Raw genomic sequence first — 23,239 nt, 5'->3', positions numbered from 1 at the left:
TGGACATGTTTGCCATTTTTCGCCTGTGTTTTTTTTTTTTTCCTTCTTTTTTTTTCTGTTTGTTTTTAAGCCTATAGCATGGAGATGGTGGTCATGAAGTGTCTGCACCCGAAGAGGTAATCTGGTTAATGATTTAAGATTACCTCCCTTTTGTATGTAAAGCTGGTTTAGGACAGAAATATTCACGCTTTCTTGTTGGCTCGGTTTTTGTGCATCCTTTGAACAAAATGTGCAACTTCTATTTTGCTGAGGGCATTACCCCTTCCTGCTGCTTTAGAGACCACGGAAGATGTATTCATGGGACGGAAGCTTTTAAAAAGTCTTTTAAAAAGATAATCTGGAAGAAAGTGAGACATTTTTAAGAGGGTCTTCTGTCCCCTTGGTCGGCCCCATATATTTGAGTCTCTGGGGTGTATCGCATGCATGCCTAAGATGCAGGAAGTTGTTTGGGATGTGATGGGAGGCGGGGCTCTGCTCTCCATCTGCGCTCCACCCAAGGAGAAGCATGATGTAGAGATTAACATTTAAATTGATAAAAAAAAAAAAAACGTTCACTCTAATTTGCCATGTCTTTTTTTTTGCAGACTTCGAGAAAGTTTGTTTAAAATTTTGTTAAAACAAATAAAGAATAAAACTAAGAGTTAGATGTCTCCTGTCGTCTTGAGGGGCCCCTCATTAGCAAGTGCAGACACAACAATGTCGCTGTGAAACAATGGCTTGTTTTTCTCCTTTCCCGTTCCCATGCAACACACAAGCAGTCTTGCACCAACAGTGATCCAGCCATGCGTTACGTGCATGGCAGCTTTTGTGTAAGCTTTAGTGCCTGTCTGGAAGGGGGCCGTGCTCAGTCTGCTTCAGGCCTGTACCCTCCTGGAGCTGGGGCCAGCAGGGGCTGGAGGCCATGTTGTGAAACCAGACTCTGCCCCACAGACCTGCACAGGTAACTACACTCTCATGCCTCAAACAGAGGCCCTTTATGGCAGCAGCAGCTCCCCCACCCTGCCCCATCAGAAGCCCGGGTAAAAAATTGCACAGTCTGGACAATCAGCCCATTTCAATGCAGAGCAGGGAGTTGGCTGAGAGTTGGGTTACAGGGAAGAGATCAGCTATCAGGTTGCGTTTTTTTCCCCCCTTGATCATATTCCTGCCTGTAACAAGGAGACTTCAAGCTTCATGTCGTTTTTGTTTTAAAATATATATAGTGCAGGGGTTTGCAAAGAGGGGGTGATTTTTATGCAGTTATAAAAGTATACATTATATTTTTTACAGTTATTTTTCAGGGATAATATGGATGTCTAATGTAATTACTTTGCGTGTTTAGGAGTTCTTTTGCAGTGATTTTGACCTTGTGCTTTGGTGCACACTTAAAAGGTGGCATCTGATGTGGCCTTTCAGCTCTCCCTTTCTCTCCCTGCCGCTCTGCTTTGTGTGCAGCCCCATGGCTGCCGAGGAGGCTAATCTTAGCTCTTTGTCTCCTGGACAGATCGTTTACCCCTCATCTGTGTGTCAAATCCGCCCGCCCGCCTGCCACAGACTCCTGTACTCTACTCGCCTCCCTTCCCCACCCCCTCTTCTTCTTTCCTGTCGGCCACAGCCATGGTTTCCATGAGAGCCTTGTGCTATGCGCTGCTCCTCCACTCCTGGGCTAACTGCTCCTGCTCGCTGACTGGGCGTACTGGTCATTCTTGGGGATTGAATAGTGCAGTGCTCATAATTACCATGACAAAGAACCCTTCCTCCCCTGCTGAGGCTCTGTGGTGGCCGGACTTGTCAGCTTGTCTTAACCTGTCAGCTTTATCTGGTTGTCTGTGCGCTTTTTGCCATTGTAAGCATGACTTCTTTCTAATCCTTGTGGCATGGCAGACAATAGAGTTGTGTCCTTTTCACTGAAAGGTTGGCGCCAAAAGCCAAACGTGTGATCTTTAATGCTTTCAGCACATGGAGTGGCTATTATGGCACCATCTAAGAGAACACATCACAGCTAAGTGGTTTTTTAAATGGTATTGAAATACTAAACAAACACATGGTGGTAGGAAATATCCAGTGACAAACTCTACCTGATATGTTTCAGCTTTTTTCTGGTGGAGGGTCCAGAAATGGACGCTTTCCCCCCCTGTCTCCAGCGAGTTGACACAGAAAGCACACTGCGCCCAAACTCAAACAAACATGCAAACCGCCCACTTACGTGCTGTTTGATACTTTAGGTAATTGATACATGAGAGGGGCCATTGATGGCCAAGTCTGGCGCTCCTTTTCTTATCAACACCCTGGCCCCAGCGAGATGTGAAGAGCCCTGTTGTGCAGCCACTGAATGAGCGGAGGGGCTGACGGAACAGGCAAAGTGGTGTGGTTGTTGAGGAAATGATCCTCTTTCCTGGCCTGGAATCCAGGGGAATACTGAGTTACAGTGTGAGAAACATTTGACTCACCCCGAGGGCAAATCCCACTGGGTGAGCCGCACCCCAGTCGAGTCCAGAGTGACCTGCAGATGGGCTTCTCATAGGCTGGAGAGTTTTTACCCCTCAAGCAGAGATGCCTGGTCCATGCTTAGTCAGCAGAATCAGTAATAAAACAATGGTCAGATGTTCTCCAATTAATATTTCAATCAATATCATGACTAATGCCATTGATTTTGAGTCTTGATTAAGTCTGTGTTCTTCCGGTGGTTCTTTGTTATGAGTGCCAGAAAAAATTGCTACATTGCTTACTGAAATGTCTCTAATTTCTGATTTGTGTGTGTTTTTTTTAATCTAATGATGAAGTATCCCAAAAATTGTAGAAGTATTGTTCATTGAAGCGAGAGGGGGTACCCCTTAGATGGTGTGTTTATCATTCCAGTTTGACTAATACATTATACATACATAATACATGGCATTAGCATGTGATTCTCTGCTCGTTCTCGTACTTTTTTTGAAGGTGTGAAGTGAACATTGCTAGTTAAATAACACTTTGTGGAGGATTATTCCTCCCTCCTGACTCTTTGCTTGGCCCATTTTTAGTTTAGCCATTGACACTCCCTTGTTCTGATTCAATAAACAGACTTTTCCTTCAGCTGAACAAGAATGTGCCCTTAAATCACAGCGCTAACCCGGATGTGTCTCTCATGCCTCTGATTTAAGTGCAAAGAGCTATAACAGTCCAGGAAGTCCATGGGAGGTGTTTCCTGCATTCCTCTTTGGTCACCTCAGTAGAGGGTCATTGAGAATGAAGGGATTATATACATTTTCTGTCTGTTCTCCCTAAGACCCTTGAATCCTACTCGGAGGATACCGTGCTCTGTTCCGTTTGAAGCCCTGATTGTTCATTTCAGTGAACCCCACACAAGCATCGCCTTGTCAGAGAGGTGAGAGCTGACGATGGCCAGGTCTACCCTGATGCCGTACCAGGATCAGCAGGACCCCGAGTCACAGGCTGCTTCCTGCTTTTAAGCTTGTTCTTCATTAGTGAACCTCTTCAGGACTGGGTGCTGTTGTGCCATACACCAATGACAGGCCCCACTGCTGATGAACTTCCAGAAAAAAAATGTAGGGGTTCAGAAAGTGTTTTTACAAATTGTAGTTGAAGATGGAATGGATCTACTCTGTAGACTGACCACAGTGAGTGTAGGCATAGAGATGCAAGGGTACCTCACCCATTCTGGAATCTTCTCGCCCTTCAGAGTAGCCATATCCATCTCTCACCTCCCTGTGAGAACAATCAACTCATGGGAATTGAGGGGATATTGTTCTTGTTGTACTTGTTGACGTAACTGTTTAGAGAAGCAGTATTTCCTTAAGGGGGTGAGAAGAACACTTGAGTGTGCGCACCTGTATAATTGCACCCTAAACACAGTCAAGGCTGTAAACTTGAAAGATGCTGGAAGGCACAAAGGTGGTTGCAGGATGGAAGTTGGTGTCACAGCCTTCACTTTATGTCCCAATGTTCACTCTTATGAGGCTATGGCTCCCATGAATAACTCTGCTTCGGTAGCTGATGATTATGTGTTGATTATTTAAAGGTGTTGTAAAGGCACTCTACTGGTGTCTCTTCTCTGCTAGGACCTACAATAGGAAAATGTCTTTTAATCTACAGATCTGTGCAGATCTGGTTGTGGGTTGTCACACTCAGCAAAAATCTGGCTCTTCCAGTGACTTTATCATTGATTTTTTCCTATGTGCCTAATGCCACTTCAGTGCATTTGAGATGCTTATTATATGTCAACAAACCCCATAAATCTGCACCAAGAGCCAGAGTGCCCCCTCTTTGATCTGCTTTACAACATAGTCCAGGCAAAATAGCGTTTTACGACAGACTAATTGTAAAAGAATTTTTTTCAGCATAGATCATTTCTATGAGGTGTCCAGAACAACATACTAAAAGTCCTAAGAAATCCTAGTTGAGGAAATATGTTTAATTCTCATCAATCTGAGATGTGTGCTAATAATGCATGGCAAAAATACACCTCAAAAATGTATTTTTTTTCCTTTACTCCTATCAAAATGAAACTTTACACAATGAAAGTACCCATGAAAAGTAAAACAATTTGTATTACAAGTTTCTTTTGAAATTAATTTGTATATGCAAATGAGCTATACACTAATCGAATATGCCCAAAATACATCCAAATAGGCTTATTTTTTTCCTTTACTCCTACCACAATAAAACTTTACATAGTAAAAGTATACATGAAAAGTAACTTTTTTTGTAGTACAAGTTTCTTTTGAAATTAATTTGAATATGCACATGAGCTCCACACTTATTGAATATGTCCATAGGCAGAAACACCTTCATATGTATGACAAATACATCGGCACAATCTTCATCCAATCATCCTACTGCCAATGGGAGATGGCAATGCTGCTTTTAGACTGGCCTCTAACCTGAAAACTGCCTGGCTTGGTAGTACCTGCCAGGGGTATAGTGTTTCTGCCTATGCAATTAGGACATATTCAATAAGTGTGATGCTCATGTGCATATTTAAATTCATTTAAAAAAAAAATTGTAATGTTACTTTTCATGGGTACTTTCATTGTGTAAAGTTTCATTTTGATAGGAGAAAAGGAAAAAAATTACATTTTTGAGGTGTATTTTTGCCATGCATTATTAGCACACATCTCAGATTGATGAGAATTAAACATATTTCCTCAACTAGGATTTCTTAGGACTTCTAGTATGTTGTTCTGGACACCTCATAGAAATGATCTATGCTGAAAAAAATTATTTTACAATTAATTCTATTATTGGCTCCAAAAAGGGTTAATTTGCCTGGCCTAACAGGGCAGAGGAGAAACGCACACTCCTAATGAAAGAGTAATGAGCAAAAGTCAGAATTGGCACTAAAAGCCAGCTCTCAGAAATCTGACTTTACAACCCAACATAAGGAGCCTAATGAAAATTTCATTAGAAATGGCGGAGGAGGTATGGAGTGTTCCAGCCCCTCAGTGGGACCGGAGAAGGACAAGAAGCCATGTTACTTCTGACAACAAAATATTAGGATCTGTTATTAAGATGTTCAACTGGATGCTCAACTGGAACACAAAAGCTACCTTTTGTTTTTCAGCAACGAGACTGGTATGTGAAGTAAACATAGATGGAATATAAATCAAAGTAAACTAGAACTTTTTACAAGTCGGTAATTGCAGAAACATTTATGCTATTACTGCAATTACATGAAATGATCTTGGAAAAACGGATTGTTTATATTCTTTACCCTGAATGTGAACATTCATTAGCATAGCTTTCCCATATTGATGGAAAGTCTTGTAATATCCGGGACCTCAGTATAAACTGACTGAAGTGAAATGGTGCAATATTTAGACCACCTTCTGCATTCAAAACCTGGCAAGTTCTTTCAGTCAAAGGCCAAGTTGTCTTGGCTACTGAAGCAGAAAGAAGTCTAATTGTGTGTAATTAGGAGAGGTTGTAAAGGAACATGGAAAACAATAGCTGAACACATTGAGGTGGTCTATTCTGACTCCATTTAAGATTCTCCATTGGACATTACAGCTGTATCTCCTCATGTACATCATGGTCCAGCAGGTTGGATTCTTTTCCCATGCAGTGCACAATGGACATAATTTATGGGGAAAGGTGATGTGTGTGATGCAGAGGGGAAATATCCGGTTTCAAGGGTAGCACTATATGTTACAACAGGTCATGGCAATGGGACCAACCCCTCTACCACACACACACACACACACACACACACACACACACACACACAGAGAGAGAGAGAGAGAGAGAGAGAGAGAGAGAGAGAGAGAGAGAGAGAGAGAGAGAGAGAGAGAGAGAGAGAGAGAGAAGGCGTGCGCAGAGTAACTGCTATTAGGATAACCACATCTATCCATTTTGAGGCTTGTAGGATCTTATAAAATACAATACAAAGAGAGAGAGAGAGAGAGAGAGACACACATTTTACCTTGGGGCTCCTGGTACAAACCTTTGTTGTTCTTTTGATTTTAAGGAAACAGATATATTAGGTGCCACTGTTCTTTCTCTCCCGGTTGTTAAACAGCAGAATGTGAGACACTAAATGTGAAATACTTTTGTATATGGGACTTACATTGGGTTTTATACTGCCTCAGTGAGTTTCCAGTTTGTGGTTAACTGTTGACTTGATGTGTGCAGTGAAATATTGTTCAGTTTAATGGCGTGTACCTGCCAAGCCTGTTGTTAATATCTTACCAAGCCAGTAACCCTTTAGTTACAGTTACAGAGTGTTTAAGAATCTTTAACATTGATCATGTTTTCTAAGCTATTTTATGCTGATACAGACCTATTACTTTAACTATTACTATTCATAACATAGACAAAGATGGCTGCAGTGATTTCCTGAATCAACTGTTACTTTGTCATCCCCATTCTCTGCACGCAGAAGATATGTATGCTACAGGTTATTTGGCTGGGGTGTTTAAGGTGTAATTTACAGTAACTCACACTTGGACATTCATAACAATAAATGCAAGCTTAGCTAGGGGAGAGTGGGGTAAGATGAGCCAGTGGAAGTTGACCCCCCCCCCCCCCCACCTGTATCTGGGCAACCATACACTTTTTTCTTTCATGTGACCCTACATTTAGTTTGCATTCTCCATTTTTATCTTGCTGTGGATGAAAGAACCATGTGGATTAAGTTCTTTTTTATTTATTTTGAATACCAGGTATAATCTGTGTCACATCAAAAGTATTTTATCTGAGTTTAAAAAGTTTTATCAAATATGTTGATGAACTGGCAGTGTGTAAACAATGTGAGTCAGTGAATAAGCACAAGTGCAGCTCTGGGTTGCTAGACTAAACACCTTTCCCAAAATGGTGGCTGTGGGGCAAAATGAGCCAGATCCTTTTGGGTAAGTTCAACCGGTGGTTCATCTTACCCCCTCATGTTTACTTGAAGTTAAGTCAAATATTTGGTGTTTAAATACGTATTGCATTCAAACAAATGACAAACATTTAGTTGAGAGTCTACACTGAAAGTGAAAAACAAATCATCTGTGGATGTTCCTCAAAAGGATAAAAGTTTACTTCAATTTAAGACTTATGTATATCTCTTCATCCTAGAGACTTGGCAAATCAATCTTCGGGTTTCAGAACAGTAAACAAATTAGTTGTAATATTTATTTAATAAACACCAATAGAATAAGCAGAATGGGGGATTAAATTATGAATAATTATATTTATTTAGATTTAAACTTGGTTAATACGATAGTTAGTAACCGTTTTCTCAGATGACTCAATTTACCCAGTCAGCCTGATCAACTTACCCCACACATGGAACCCCATATTTTGTTGTCAATTTGAGTTTGGCACACTGCTAAGGTTCGAAGTGATTGCACACATCCTGAACTTGTGTTGTATTAGTTTATTTCGGTCTCGTATTTCCTTGGCTACAGGGACTTAAGTAGCACATCTTATCCCACTCTCCCTTATTTCCTGAAAACGACATTAACTTCATTGAAGTTAGCAGCAAGCTGCAACATTCTTAGTCTACAACACCGAATTTTTGAATACACCTGACTTTTACAAGAGAGAACACGCCTGTGTGTACGAGCTTTAGTGTTTGATTGGTTTGTAACAAATCCAGTCCCCCTCCCTTGCTACCGTCAGCACTGGTTACCTTGGGAGCAAGGAGTAACTACTCAGACGTCTAGTCGATTGTCAGGGCAGTGGGAGTCTGTCGGAATGTGTCAGATTGTATCCCTTTTCCAGACGCTAATGAGAGAGAGGCAACCACACATAAGGAGTGTCATTTCTGCCTCTAGCATTCCCTTTGATTTAATTATTCATTGAGCAAGCACAAGAATAATGTCTCAGCCACAACGGGTTGTTAAACTCTCGGCAGCGTCGCTTGCTGTGATCTTCTGTAAGGACGTGGACAGCGTAAGAGCCAGTGGAGAAAAACCTACCGCCACTAATGCGAGTGGTCAGGACATTTTTGCGGATTTTAAAGCGCAGAATCTGCGGAGTTTTTGGAATAAGAGACTGGTAAATGCTGTGTCTGAAGTTCACTTTCAGGGATGGATGGAGAATTTGGTATTATTCGTTCAAGGGAATGCAAATGATTTGGAGGTGCTGAGGGAGGCATGGATGCGCAGGGCACTGAGGTCACCCAAAGGGTTTGTCATTAAAGCAGTGGGTACGTTTTAAGTTTTCATATTATTTATTTGCACCGAGGTAGTGCATGTATGTAGGCTATCCATTGGAAGTCATCTGACAAATAACCACAATTGTAGGCTATGTCACGTAGTTGACGCAAGGTTTCTGAAGAATAGTTCAATGCTTTACATGAAACAGATCATAAAGTACTCTCAAAAGTGGTTCTTCTAATGCTGTAGTTGAGACATTCGAGGAGGCATGACGTGGAACGTTTGTTTACAAACCACGTTTTAATGACTGATGAGAAAAGGTGTCGTAAAGTCATTAAAACTCAGAAGTTGCTAGTGATCTGTTAAAATGTGTTCCATTGATTTAAACATGTCTGCATGGCCAACATGTGATCTTTTTTCACAACAGATACATATTTGGATCATTTTTTCCAGGTCGTTGTTTTCTAATTCTCATGTAAAGTAGTATTTATTGTTACACCATGCTTTTTATTGCTCTTAGCTTGACTGTTCTCTCCCTTGTACGTCGCTTTGGACAAAAGCGTCTGCTAAATGACTAAATGTAAATGTAAATTTTACCCTTGCTTGATATTACCTTGCTGCTCTTATGGAAATTACCTTACAAGTGTTCTTTGTATGTTCTTTTTTAACATTTAAACTCCACAATGCTACATTGTAATGTTGTTTGATGTGACCTGACATTCAGATAAAGAAATAATGCCCTGGGAAAATAAATGGAAAATGCACATTACAGAAATGTTGTATTCGTACAAGCATGCGTTTTAGGCCTGTAGCGTTCATACTGACATACCTACATAGGCTGCTGTAGCCACTGAGACAACCATCATAGTAGATCAGGTAAACATCATAACATAGACAGAGTATCTCTCAGTCATATGTATTGTAACCTACATGTGCTTGTGACATGACGTACTTTATATATTCTTTGTTCATATTCATAAGTGGTTGACACTACAGTGTCTGAATACCTCAGATGGTTTCTCTGGAAGTAAGTTTCCCTTTTATCTGTGGAGGGCTTTAAGACTAAAAAGGCCATTTGTCCCTGCTGCCAGAGCCAAACACAGAGACATGTTGGAAAAGAGCACATTCAAGAATGAGGAAAAATTCCTTGGAAATGTATAGGATATAGCCATAGCTTGTTATCTTTTGAGACGATTTTGTGTTTTATTTACATTTTTTTTATTAAAATCTATTTTAGACACACTGTTCACAGTGCAGGGACACAAAGCTTTCTCATTCTTTATAGCCCTTTCACCCTGAGGCCTATCGCAGTAAATTATCTCCCATCTTCTTAGTGGCCACCAGACAGATGCTGCAGACCTTCCACCCTCTAGATTCATGTCTTCCCATTCCATGGGCGCTGACAGGCAAATCTGCTGGGCAAATTGCAAACAGAACAAAAGCCTTGACACCACATTGACATTAATATATTCTTAAAACATATAACTTGGTTTATGTTCTGCAAGTTATGAATATATTTGTGTCATGAAGCTACATTTGGGAAGCCAAAGGCTGTAAATGAAACCATTCATCATGCTGACAGCAACAAGATCCTGTTTGACTCCTGCAGTGAGATGTATGTTGATGACTTACATTTCACAATCGCCTCTCTGTTTCTGAAAGACATATGCGCTCTTTTGTGAGTACTGTTAGTGATGAGCTGAGTTTTGGTACCAGCAGATGAGGTGATTTATTAACCCAGCTCCCATCTGTGCCCTGATTATCAGTGCAGTCGAAGTCAAAAGACTGATTGTTCTTGGTCTTTGCCTTTGCTCAGCCCTGCAGAACAGAAACGAGAAGAGGAGGGCCCCACATAGCACTCAAATATATGCTCGTCTGAAAATGTGGTCGCTCTGGCCCCTTTTTGGTCCTTTTCTTTATGAACTCTGACAAAATATCCCAGAGGATGTATTCCTGAGGTTTCATTTGACGTTTTTGATATCTCTATCAAAGTTTAAGCATTCTTACTGTATTTATGTTGCTAGTACAAAGTTACCAAGCTCAAGACAGACACCTATCTATTTGGCTTTGTCCTTGAACCTCAGTGAATGTCCTTTAATGATTAATGTGGATATTGGTTCCCAGTCTTGTACTGAACTGTCGAACAAAATGGCTTCTCTCTATGGACTAGTGGACGAGTGTTTTGATAAACCAAACAGCGAGCCATGGATTTTGCCTTGAGGTTTTATTAATGCTATTAAAATGTTTTGGCTTCTGAGTATGTCTGAAATTAGACGCTTCTCTGACTTTGGCTGATCACACTTGCTGCATTATTAAGTGAGACTCCATTGTGCTCCGAGCAGAGAGATCCTCCCAGTAAAACATTTATACTGAGCCACTCTGTGTTGTAATTAGGTGTCCTATGCTTTTGAACACAATGAACCTGTCCATTATAACTTAATATCTCTTAACATATGTTTAATGCATTCATTTTGAGCAAAAGTTTGTAATATTTCTTGTTTGCAGATTGTATGAAGAGTAACAACTTCATCCAAAATGATAATAATCACCTACTGGCCAGTACTTTTATGAATGGAAGTGTAGTATCTGTACAATCCTCACTATTATTAGAGTTAGCTATGATGTTCCCTATGGCTGGATCTGTTACTAGAAGGGAAACCCTCTGTTGAGCTCATGCAGTGAAGGTCGCCTGCACAGCTAATTAGTTGCCAGAGGTCACAAGTCCTTCTCTTCCAGGGGGTCATCGCTGACCTTTGCACATAAAGACAGAGGGGCCAGGTGTTCCTCATTGAGAAATGAGCCACAGTGGTGCCATCTTCTTTTCTCATAACAGTACTCAGGCATTCTCTCATTAAGACTGAGGCTGTTGTACCCTTCTAAACACAACCCTGAAAGTCGAATGAGATCTTATGAGTTCACTTCATGTTGACTGTGAGGCAGTGGTACTTTTTCATATTCAGTTGCTTGCTAAGTCACATGGTTGGATTTTAGTCATGTAAAGGATCCAGTAGTAATTGCTGAAATTAACTGTCCTATGACTATTTTATAAGAAGTACATGTACACCAGAAAAGAAAATCCCCTGAAAATGTCTAGCTACCTGGCTTGTCTTGCCACTGGTTTCTAGGAGAAGCAAAGCTGGAATGTTTTTGGATGTAACAAAACACCCGAGACTCCCGAGTCACATCCAGCTGTAAGTAGTTAGCATCTTTTAGACCAGCTACTTTTCTGTGAAATCCCCTCAAAACCTGTATCCATCAGTGTAGTTAAACAATGTTGACAAGCCAATGAGATGGATGGATATTTTTCTTAAGACTGCTGCCTTCTGCTCTCACACAACACGTGCTTGTCTCCTTCAAGCCCTGGCTAATTTAACTTCAATTTGTTTTAAATCCAATTTCTCCTTGTGACTGAGGTTATCTTATCACCCATCCTGAATATTTTCCAAACATAGAACAGTCTTCACAACTGTCTCTTAAATGTGTTCTTAGCTGTCCCAAGTGTTTGTGGGTCAAATGTCTGAAGCGGCATTTCAAGCATTTGAAGATTCTTGCAGGGTGTCTTTCCAGTAAAATGCTGTGTATGAATATTTGTATTAGTGCAGATATGGAAGGAGACCTTGCCCTGTGCTCTCAAACCCTGCCATCTAGCTGAATGCATGCAGGACACTGTTGGTTGCATCCATTTCCTATTAGGAAGCCTACCCTTCACAGGATATAGACCGAAGGGCGCATTTATGGAGATGAACAAAAACAAATGAGAGAATTGCTCTTCAGCCCAGCACAGCACTGATTGGATATCACTTTTTGCCTTCTTTTTTCCAGTCCTCACTTTGTTGGCTAAAGCAAGCAGTTTGGAGAGGTGATGTAACGTTGGAGTTGAGTGGAAACAGGAGATTGGTTTTGACCTCCCAGAGGACTTTTCATTGAGCTACCATTTGACAGGGACAGTGCTGGCTTGGTGTTCTGCTGTGGATGGAGCTAAACTGAGATTGAGTGGCGCAATGAAAGTGCACACCATTCAGATCGTGATTGAGCTGTTTGGATACCCAGGTTGCCAAATGGAGAGATAACAGATGCTGAATCTGACATCATTGTTATGGAGGAAATAGGCCTCATCTGGTGTGAATTAACACCATCTATCTTGATTAGGCACGTAGGAGTGCTTATAAACTCTTACTCCTCGTAAAGAACAACGTCTTGGGTGGAGCAAATTGAAACACCTGGAATATCCAAACATCTTGAAGCAGATCCGATGAAATGTAACCCCCCGGCATTCCACTAAGCTTTAGCTGTCAAACGAGATTAGAGCAGTCAGGTTTCATCACAGTGGGTGAAGAGCAACAAGATAGTCATCACAGCAACTTCCCTCAAAACATGATGTGAAGTCATTGGCAAGATTTTCAGGGAAATCAAGGCCTCTTTCATTACATATCAAAAGGTAAAATCATATGTCCACTAGTCATGCAATGTAAAAGTATTGTAGTGGCATTACCTTTGCAGAACAGTGGAATCTTTGTTTGACCACATTCTCCAAATTGTTACTTAAACATGAATGGTTCCTAAAGGGACATAAAGGGAGTATTGCCATTCTTACATAATAATGTTTAAAACGTTTTTTATTTTTAAATACAATTCAAATGTGATAACATCAAATAACATGGATTAGAAGATTAGCTGTCTGTCACTATCCAGTGACCTCACTTTTTAGTTAATTGTGTTGATGGTTGTAGATACTGTGAGATGTATGAAACTTTGGAGTTCCCAGCCTTGTTTCTCATACAATAATCAAGATAAGGACGGGGTCAGATTCATGGTCTTTGCACCCCATTTTATGTCACTCACTTTATCATTTTAAAACAGAGAACTTGGCAATGTAAATACAGACTTACTCCCTGCGTGCAGGGAGGTTCTGCTGATATCAAGGGGTAACAATCTACAGAGCCATAAACTACTCAACACTTCAGCACATTTTACGGTGTGTAATGGGACAGTAATTACCAAGGAACATCCTTGTGTTATCAGTGAAAGAGGGAATACATGTAGTATTTAGTAGACAAATTAAATATTTGCCTGAACATTATTGTACATAATATTGCATTACTGCCTTAGCATTATTGTAAGACATGAACTTGATGTTTAAGATGCCACATTGGATGTATTGTGTATTAAAATAAAAATGTGTCCCAGTGATACGCAACTGCTATAGCAGCACCTTTTAGTCATTACAGACCTCATACCTCCTAGTTACAGGTGCAGTTTCGTCATGAGCAGAGGTACAGACGTCTTTGGTTGAAATAGACAAGCTCTGCCTATTGGTCCAAAACAAAATGGCTTCCCTCAGAGGCTGTTCTTTTGTTGGCTGTTGTGTGGCAGATCTAAAGAGCTGGCGCAGGAGAGGGCTCTTTTCAGTAGGTTTATGGTCCCCTTTATGGCTCCCTCCACATCTGTCAGTTTCATGGCAGCCAGAGTAGCACAATCTCGTAAAGTCCTTTGAATACTCATGCTGCTATAGGTGTGGCAAAGAGCCCTGCTAGCTCTAACAAAATTAGAAAGGAGCAATAGTGACAACGGCTGCATTTTCTGTGCAAGTCCCAGCAAGAAGCATGCCCGTAGTATTTCTTAATGTGAGATGATATATTATCAGATTGTTAGAATTTGTGTATAATGCAATTGAAACAAGAAGGTGAGACCAATCAGATAATGCAGGCACTGGTTGTGCAATTTGAATTCAACTTGAATCTGATTGGGTCAGGTAAACTGCCTTTTCAAGCTATATTCAAGTGACTTGTCTATTTGTTATATATTTATGAAATGTCTGTTTTAAATTATACTTGGTATAGAAATATGAAATAAAGCACAATCATATAATTAATAACCCTAACCCAGACCTTCTTAGAATTTATAAGCAGACAATACAGTGTGATGATCTGATGAGGATTCTGTGACAGTTGCTTTATAGTTGCCCTGAATAGTACTTGAAGAGGATAGTGTTGAATGTTTTGAAGGTTATTTGAAATAGTGGAAGGCGTGCCCTTCTCAAAATGACTCCTGAATGGATGCCTACTGTGCCAAGGACAACAACTGAAGGGCATATGTGGGTGTAAACTGTAATCTGGCAGCAGAGGACGTGTCATTATCTCATTATCAACTTAAATGTGATGCCTGGCGCAGCCTTTATACGTAATTACCACTGAAAAGGTTGGAGGCGTTTGGTGTTTGTTATGTTTGGTGTTGTCCGTGTAAAGAGGCTTCTCATGGTCACTTTATTGCTAGACTTTTATAGGTTACCATCAGACCTAGATCTATTTGGAATGTCCTCATGTACAACTGGCCAGTCTGCTGCTTTTCCTCGTCTTTGGATGTGGTGACACAACAACAACATGTCCAAGGTGTGTGAAGTGCTCAGGTTACACCTCGTCGGTTCCCCTTCACACTCCCTCTCCAATCTCTGCCCTAAACCAGCCTGTGTTTGTTTTTGTAACTCGCCTCCGGGCCGTGGTGGTTGTTGGGCCCACACAGAGCCAAGTGTGGTGTTCTTGATGGGGTTGCCTGTTTGTGGTTGTGGGAAGGAATGAAACCACCTTATTAACATTTCAGCCTTATTAGTTCAAGCACAGTAAACATGTTACATATGAGAGCAGTACGAAGAAGAACTTCCCTCCATCATCAATTTGGTATGTCTGTGGACTCCACCAGCATGCTTGCAAATAAATTCTTTGAAAAAGCGAGTTCAACTTATTCTAGTCATGGGCTGAATGAAAGAGAGCTATGATAGATATTGTTAGTTGTAGACAGGAGACCAGAACCGATTACAACGATACAGGTCATTGTGTTGCCCTTAGATATCACATTTGTTGAACATTTCCTTTGTTTTTTCCTCTCATAGGCTTTGCTATACAATGCACAATGCTATACAATATCCACTGTTAAAAAAAAAACTAACAAAATAATGACCTAAATAGCTGAAAGCAAGTTACTAGGAAGATTTTAACCAGCTGTCTTCACAATTATGTGATCGGCTGACTGGCTGCTGTTAATTCCATGGTCTGATATGTTGAAGGCTGTGCTGTAATATAATAAGAGTCAGGGGATTCATGTGACTGAGGAAACAGCATGCCGTTCTAAATACATGTGGGATGTATTGGACATGGACAGTGCTTTAAGGATGGTGGCAGTGAAGATTTAATCTAGAGATGCTGCAAGGTTTTCTGCTGATGCACTCAAGATGTTCATTCAGTCGTTTTGCACTGTTCCCTTTGGAAAGAAGAAAGGCAGACACAACATGGAATTTTTGCTGAAAAAATAATGAAACGCATCCATTGACCTTTTTTGCATTGCTGGCATGTGGTATGCCTTTCTGTTGCCATGGGACTGAGCTGGGTATTCATGTTGTGTGTGACAAAGGTTCAGCTTCATGTTACGGTGGGTATAGAGTAGTTATCCCTTGAGAGAGGAGAGTTACAATCATGCCCAATGATAGTCACACCCTCTAATGCGGAGTTGAATTAGGACCATAATCTGCTTTTTCCTCATCCTTTCACAAAGGCTTTCCCCCCTAACCTGTTCCATACAACCCATTACAGAAACCCAATACTGCTTGTATTCTGCCCTTTGCTGATGTTCTCCTGTTAACTGTGCTCATTATTCTAACATGTAGTACGATGGATGTCAGATGTATTTACAATGTCATATCAAAGCATATGCTTGTGTGCACACACAAGCCCCGAGCATCTTTAAAACAGTGGGTAATTGCGTTTTTGCTGTCTTCGGTCTCATTCTCAACTTCTCCAAAGTATAGTTCGATTTATGTTGTGTTGTGTTGAGCAGGCCTAATTTAAGCCCCTTGAGCACATCAGCCTTTCCTTTGCTGTTTCCTGTCTGAGGAACATACACAATGGGGGCCCTTAGACAGGATATCCCTTTGAGAACTGGGACTGTGTCGCTGACTGTCCTCTCAGAAGAGAAAAAAAAGACTTGCCGACAGCTGATTTCCCTTGTACTTTTACCCTTTTTCTCCCCAGGTACACGGAACAACTAATGCTCACACTGAATGTTAGAATGGTATGTCTTGGATAGTGCCAGATGGGCTTCATTTAAGAAATTGTCCCAATAAAGTCAATTAAAGGGGATTAAAAGGATGAGGGGCGATTTAGGGATAAACTGTCTGCCACAGAACAGCTTTCAGATCTAGCTAAATCTGTGTAAGCTTTGAGAAATTACCTAGTCATGTTGAATTAGGCACCACTTTGTTTTAACATATGTGTCTGGACGCTTCAGAGGTAAGGTTCAAAAGAGCAGTATTATCTTCAGGCAAGACTGATAATCAAAAAAGGCTATACCTTTGTCAGAGGCTAAATGTTCCAAGTACTGTGGGTGCAGTTCCTAGGTACACTTTCTCAGTCTAGGGAGATTGCTGCTCTAGAGTTATGTTTGAGTCTGGTTGTGGCAGCCAGTTGATTAAGGGTTTATTTTCCTTACCCCTGACATAAGTGCCTGAAGTGTGTGAGGGCTGTGAATGTTTACATTAATTGAAAACAGTGCAAGCCAAGCTGTATTTTTCTCTGTGCCTCAGGCTGATAGGATAGGGGGCCCTGAGTTGGCCTTCAGACAGAGTGTTCATATCTGAGAAAGACACTTTACCTCCGTGCCTAACTGAATATCTGTCAGATGTTTAAGAGCTGAAGGCTCCCTCAGGTAATCCCAAATATAATTTTAAAATCAAGAGTACTATATTATCAAACATATTATTGTGCACATCAAACTATAATGTGATTATTGCTCAAACCAAAACAATATAAGAGGAACAAAAAGTTTTTTTTTTTTTGTCATTCATTAAATGTTAGTACTACTCTCTGAAGGTCAAGTGCATTTTAGTTGTTTTTAATGCGTCAGCCTAATGATTGGCTGACAATGGAAAGTAGAGGAAGTACTTAAGTTAGTATTAAACACATTGGTTAATCATTGGACACTTCTTGTAAAATGACTTTGAAACCAGTCGAGGCCGAAAGAGTGCAGGGCTAGAACCACTGTATTCCCTTAAAGCCAGGCTTTATTTGAAAGCCACCCAGTTCTTAGACTGCACTTAAGATGATGAGTTCAAGTGGCCAACTGGACTCTAGCATAGAGGAGGGCCTATGGACTAAGGGCATGGTGTCAGCATTTCAAAGTCCATTCCTAATCTGAAAGGCGGGGCTGAATTACTGCTAGGGAGAGAGGCTTTATTATACCACAGTAGGCTCCTCCTTAGATTGACCACAGTAATCACCTCAGAGGCCAACTGAGTGCTACAAATTGACAAACGTGGTGGAAAGTTACATTTTTGCACAATTTCATAAAGCAGTCTCCCAATCAACACATTTGGTACATCATTTAGTTGTCCTAATGTTTTATTTATTTTGTTTACTTTACTACAACAAACATTTATTTAAGTAACCATCACACTACCAGTCACTTGTATTGAACACATGAGTCTGAATGTTAATCAATAGAATAGAATAGAATAGAATAGAAAAGCCTTTATTGTCATTGTATTCATACAACGAAATTTTGAGTGCTTCTCCTGTTGGTGTGACGAGGGACAACATATAACACAACAACAACATATAACATAACAATACTACAACTATCCAAAAACAGTAGGAACAGCCCCCCCAAAATATATATATACATTAAGAGTAGAACAAAGTGCGGTGGCATAGACTAAAGTACTTCAATAAATACATCAATTAATACAGCTTTGTTTATGCACATGTGTAAGGTGACTGAGATGGTATGTGACTTGTAGTCAATAAAGTGCTTAGTGTTTAGTGCATGTCGGTATTTAGAGTTCTGATGGCTGTCGGGAAAAACTGTTCTTAAGACGCGTGGTCCTTGCTCTAAAGGATCTGTACCGTCTGCCTGAGGACAGGAGAGTAAACAGGTGGTGGCCTGGGTGAGAGGAGTCTTTTAAGATGTTATTGGCCCTGCTAAGGTAGCGGGAGCGGGCAATGGATTCCAGGGAGGGCAGTGAGCAGCCAGTGATTTTTTGTGCTGTGTTGATGACCCTTTGGAGGGCTCTCTTGTCTGCTGCGGTGCAACCGGAGTACCACGCCGAGATGCAGTAGGTTAGTACACTTTCGATAGTGGTGCGGTAGAAGGCCACCATCAGTTTACACTCCAGGTTGTTTTTCCTGAGTACTCTCAGGAAGTGTAGTCGCTGCTGTGCCTTTTTTTACTGTCTCTGAGGTGTTGACAGACCATGAGAGGTCATCTGATAAATTGGCTCCTAGGAATTTGAAGGTGTGGACCTTCTCCACACAGTCCCCGTTGATGTAGAGTGGGGCCGGAACTGCACTTTGCCTTCTGTAGTCCAGAATTAATTCTTTCGTTTTTGTGGTGTTCAGTGACAGATTGTTGTCTGAGCACCACACTGTCAGTTTCTGTACTTCATCCCTGTACGCTGATTCGTCATCTTCTGATATGAGCCCGATCACGGTGGTGTCGTCAGCAAATTTAATGATGGTGTTGGTGGGATGGGTTGGAGTACAGTCATGGGTGTACAAGGAGTACAGTAGTGGGCTCAGCACACAGCCTTGTGGAGAGCCAGTGCTTAGAGTGATGGTGGAGGAAAGGTGGGGACCGAGTTTTACAGTTTGTGGGCGGTTTGAGAGGAAGTCCTTTATCCAGGTGCAGATGGAGGGGGAGAGGCCTAGTGCAGTTAGTTTGCTGACTAGTATGTCAGGGATGATAGTGTTAAAAGCTGAGCTGTAGTCAATGAAGAGCATTCTTATATAGGTTCCACGGAGTTCCAGGTGGCTCAGTGCGGTGTGGAGGGCTACGTCGATGGCATCTTCCGTGGATCTGTTTGCTCTGTAAGCAAACTGATGCGAGTCAAATGTGGGGGGAAGGGTTGATTTGATGTGCCGTGAAACCAGTTTCTCAAAGTTTAGCAGAGTGGACGGTTGAAAGCCAGGCTGAATAGTAGACGATGAGTTCTGTCTCGGGGACAAGCAATAAGACACCCACTCATCAGTGTGAATTTGTTATTAAACTTTAGGTCAGAGCCTAATGTTTGTATGTTGTGAAACATCGAGAAAATGCTGAACGTTTCCAGATACTGATCCTCCATTTGTTCTCATGTTATAGGTGATGTGTCCCCAGTGCAGATGACCCCCATTGCCCAGTCTCAGTTCATCCCACTGTCAGAGGTGCTGTGCTCGCTGATATCTGACATGAATGCTGACCATATCACTGTCAATCAGGAGGCGCTGATCACGCATATGACCAAGGCTCATCCTGGTAATCACTTGGTCCATTTAAAAAAGATGTTCAGATGTAGTATTTGTCTTATTTACAATTAACTTGCATGGAAACAAATACACACAAACACAAATACATTTTTGTTTTCACTTTGCAGGAATGACCGTCCCCACTCAAGACATCCTGTACAATGCTCTAGGTTCCTTGATAAAGGAGAGGAAAATCTATCATACTGGAGAGGGTTACTTCATTGTCACGCCCCAAACATACTTCATTACTAACAACATGGTGAAAGAGAAGAACTGGTGGAGCACAGGAGAAAATGAACTTCCTTCCCCACCCCCCATTACCTACCTGCTGAGCAATGAAAACTGCTTGGATGCCACTGGTGAGTCCCTCTCACTGGCCCATTGTAAGTCCTGCAGATGTTTCACAGATCTCTCCACTGTAACACCATCAGTCCAGGACCACATTTCTGTCAGCGAATGCACAGGCAAAAGCCTCAAGTGGCCCAAAGAACACAAACCCTCTGTCCAGCACCAGTCCACCTCTACCGCTGCTGACTGCCAGGCCAGTGAAATAAGCAAGTCTACAGTGACAAGTCGTAAGGACAAAGAAAAAGTTGGTCGCAAGTTTGGCCTTAACTTGTTCCGGCGAAGCACAGCAAAGAAGGAGAGTAAACTGAAGAAGGAATATGCCACTTTCTCTGGACAGTTCCCGCCCGAGGAGTGGCCAGTGAGGGATGAGAATGAACTCAACAACCTTCCAAGAGACTTAGAGCATGCCATCATCAAGCGGATCAACCCTGAACTGACTGTGGACAACCTGGTGCGACACACTGTACTTATGATGAAGCTGGAGGAGAGAGAGGTTGAACAGGCTGTAGACAAAGGGATTTCTACTGAGATGCTGGTCTCCAAACCAAAGAACCATTCCTCCAAGGTTGCTGGCAAAAGGACTGCATCAAAGAACACCCGTAGTAAAAAAAGAGGCCAGTCTTCAAAAGAGAAACAGAGGACCAAGTCTAAGGCTCTCCAGTGTGCGGATGATGATATGGAGGGACATGATCTCACACCCTCTCGTCTCAAGCCAGACTTTCCAACAGAGGAACCAGAGGATCATATTGATCATGCTGTTTTGAGTACCAAATGCCTCTACAAGAAACGAATTGACAACCCTTTTCATGCTATACCAAGTAAGGACACAGTGCAGACCTCAAGCCACAGAGAACAGAGGAGAAAAGATGGCAAAAGTCAAACATCTGGAAGGAAAGATCGGACCAGTCACAGGTCTAAGTCGTGGGACCCCCATCATACAAAAGGGACAACTGAAGAACCCGAAAGGTCACATGCTATAAAGGAAGGATCTTCTGAGCACCTTCACAAGAGAGAACTAGCTGGAGACACATTTCTTGATGCTAACCCTGTCAAAGAGCATTCAGGAGACTATAGCTCTGTCTATCCAGACAGTAGCACTTTAAGGATAGATGACAAAGTAAAGCACCTGAAGGAAAATAATGCCAGAGGAAGAGATTTCAGGGATGGTAGGGACAAGGATGCAAAACACAGAACACTTAGAGATGTTGACTTCAGACACGAGACTGACCAAAGACATCTGAAAAGTCATAATAATATGATAGACGGTCATTCCCTTGTTCAGGAAACCACTGATATACCCCTCTCATGGCCTAAACCCACTGTTCGATGTAGGATGTCCCTGAGACAGGTGGACATGAAGGAGGATTCAAGCCACCGACCGGATCTTTTAGCTTCTCATCAGCAAACTGGCAGCTTATCGGGGAGCCAGCAGTTGGTCAGCAGCAGTGAGCAACGTAGGGGCTCTGGTATAGTAGAGAGTGATGTTTACACGGATGACGACCATCACCTATACATGAAGTCAGAAGAGACAGACGAAGATGCATGTAGCTCTCTCTGTTTGAATGAAGAGTGTGCCGTTGACAGCAGTGAGGCCACGCATACCAGCATGATCCAATACTGTCAACCTCAATTTGGGAGTGCTAACTGGATTAACAGTCTGGATGCATCCAGGTTTTACAAAGAGCCCCTGAGAGTTACCCTCAGACAGGAGGACAGTGGCTGGAATGGGCCCACTGCTCAACCCCCCCCAAATGAGTCACCCATCTCACTAAGAGGAACCATCTTTAGAGATGGGTCTCCACATCTAGATGAACATTTGCACAAGATCATCAGCGTGGACAAGGAGCCCACTCAGGCCTTTGACAGTAGCATATTTGACTACTGCCAGACAAGCGAAATGGACTCAGATGCAGAAACACTGCAGAAGTCCTCAGATGAGACAGAGAACCTCTCCACTCACCCGGACGGTGACTCACAGCAGGAGAACTGCCACCAGAACCTGTTTGACACACGAGAGCCTGGGATCCATATCAGCTCCACCGAGAACCACTGCAGTCCCAATGGGCCTCATTCAGGAGAGATGACAGAGAGTCGGAGCAACACAGGGGACAGTGGGATTGACTGCCCCAGGTAAGCTAATGGTGCTATGTAGGTCATATGTTTGCATTTAAATGACTGTAGTTCACAGTGAAATAAAAACATTTAGCATGTAGAAGTTGGGAAATGCATTTGTTACCTGATCATTGTTTTTCTACATAGAAAAGGGAAGGAGCAAGGACAGATTAATTGAAGGAAATAAAAAAATCAATATCATTCTTGGTGTTTGCTGTTCCTAAGACCTACGAGTCTGTCCAACTTGGTTGCCTGATTTGTGTGTGTGAGCTACTGGAAAACATGATGCCTAGGTCTTATCATTATTATGTTTTAGTAGGAACTTTTACAACATTTCTATATTTCTCATGTCCACAGAACTCGAATGAGCATGACTTCCAGCAACTCTGTGATAATGGAGGGGTTGAAGCGTCGCAGTTTCCTTCAGAATCTCGAGAGGATTCATTCCAAGAGTAATGGCATTCACCCACAGAACTCTCTTCTACAACTCACCCCTGTCATGAATGTGTGAGATGACAGGGCTCATTGCTTGCATACTGCTGTACAAAATGTGAATAAATGGGCTGAATAACATTTATCTGTACATATATATATATGCATAAACAAAAAAAAATGTTTTGTTACCAAGTAATTATGTTAGCGACAAGATATTTACTGTTTGGAGCCATCTTAAGGACCATCATCTTTCATAGGCCTATTTTACATTTTAACATTACCCACTTGTATCATATGTGTTGTCTGTAAAGAAATTTAAATAAAACTCACTTAAGTGTGAAACAATACTAATAAGTGTGCAGGTGTGAAATAGAACGTAAAACTATCGATGTTGTGAATGGATGTTTTGTCTGAATATGTCTAGGCTAGGCTACTTAAAGGTATGAACAACTTTAGAGCATATTGCCTATACAATCAAAAAATCTGGCAACATCTGCTGGCATTAATAGGCTTTTGTAA

General features: G+C 41.6%; 1 protein-coding gene across 1 annotated transcript; it reads left to right on the top strand.

The window, feature by feature from the left end:
- The first annotated feature begins 8,096 nt into the window (after positions 1 to 8,096).
- On the top strand, positions 8,097 to 23,071 carry stox1 (storkhead box 1). Its single transcript, XM_012838242.3, has 4 exons — positions 8,097 to 8,608; positions 19,683 to 19,835; positions 19,954 to 22,303; positions 22,643 to 23,071. Exons 1-4 carry the CDS (start codon positions 8,278 to 8,280, stop codon positions 22,794 to 22,796), a joined length of 2,988 nt encoding a protein of 995 aa, XP_012693696.1. The 5' UTR covers positions 8,097 to 8,277; the 3' UTR covers positions 22,797 to 23,071.
- Positions 23,072 to 23,239: the final 168 nt, after the last annotated feature.

This window comes from Clupea harengus, chromosome 13 (genome assembly GCF_900700415.2).
Source record: "Clupea harengus chromosome 13, Ch_v2.0.2, whole genome shotgun sequence".
NCBI classification, from domain to species: Eukaryota; Metazoa; Chordata; class Actinopteri; order Clupeiformes; family Clupeidae; genus Clupea; species Clupea harengus.
Note: the sequence above shows the minus strand (reverse complement) of the source record. Positions and strands in the feature narration are given on the sequence as shown.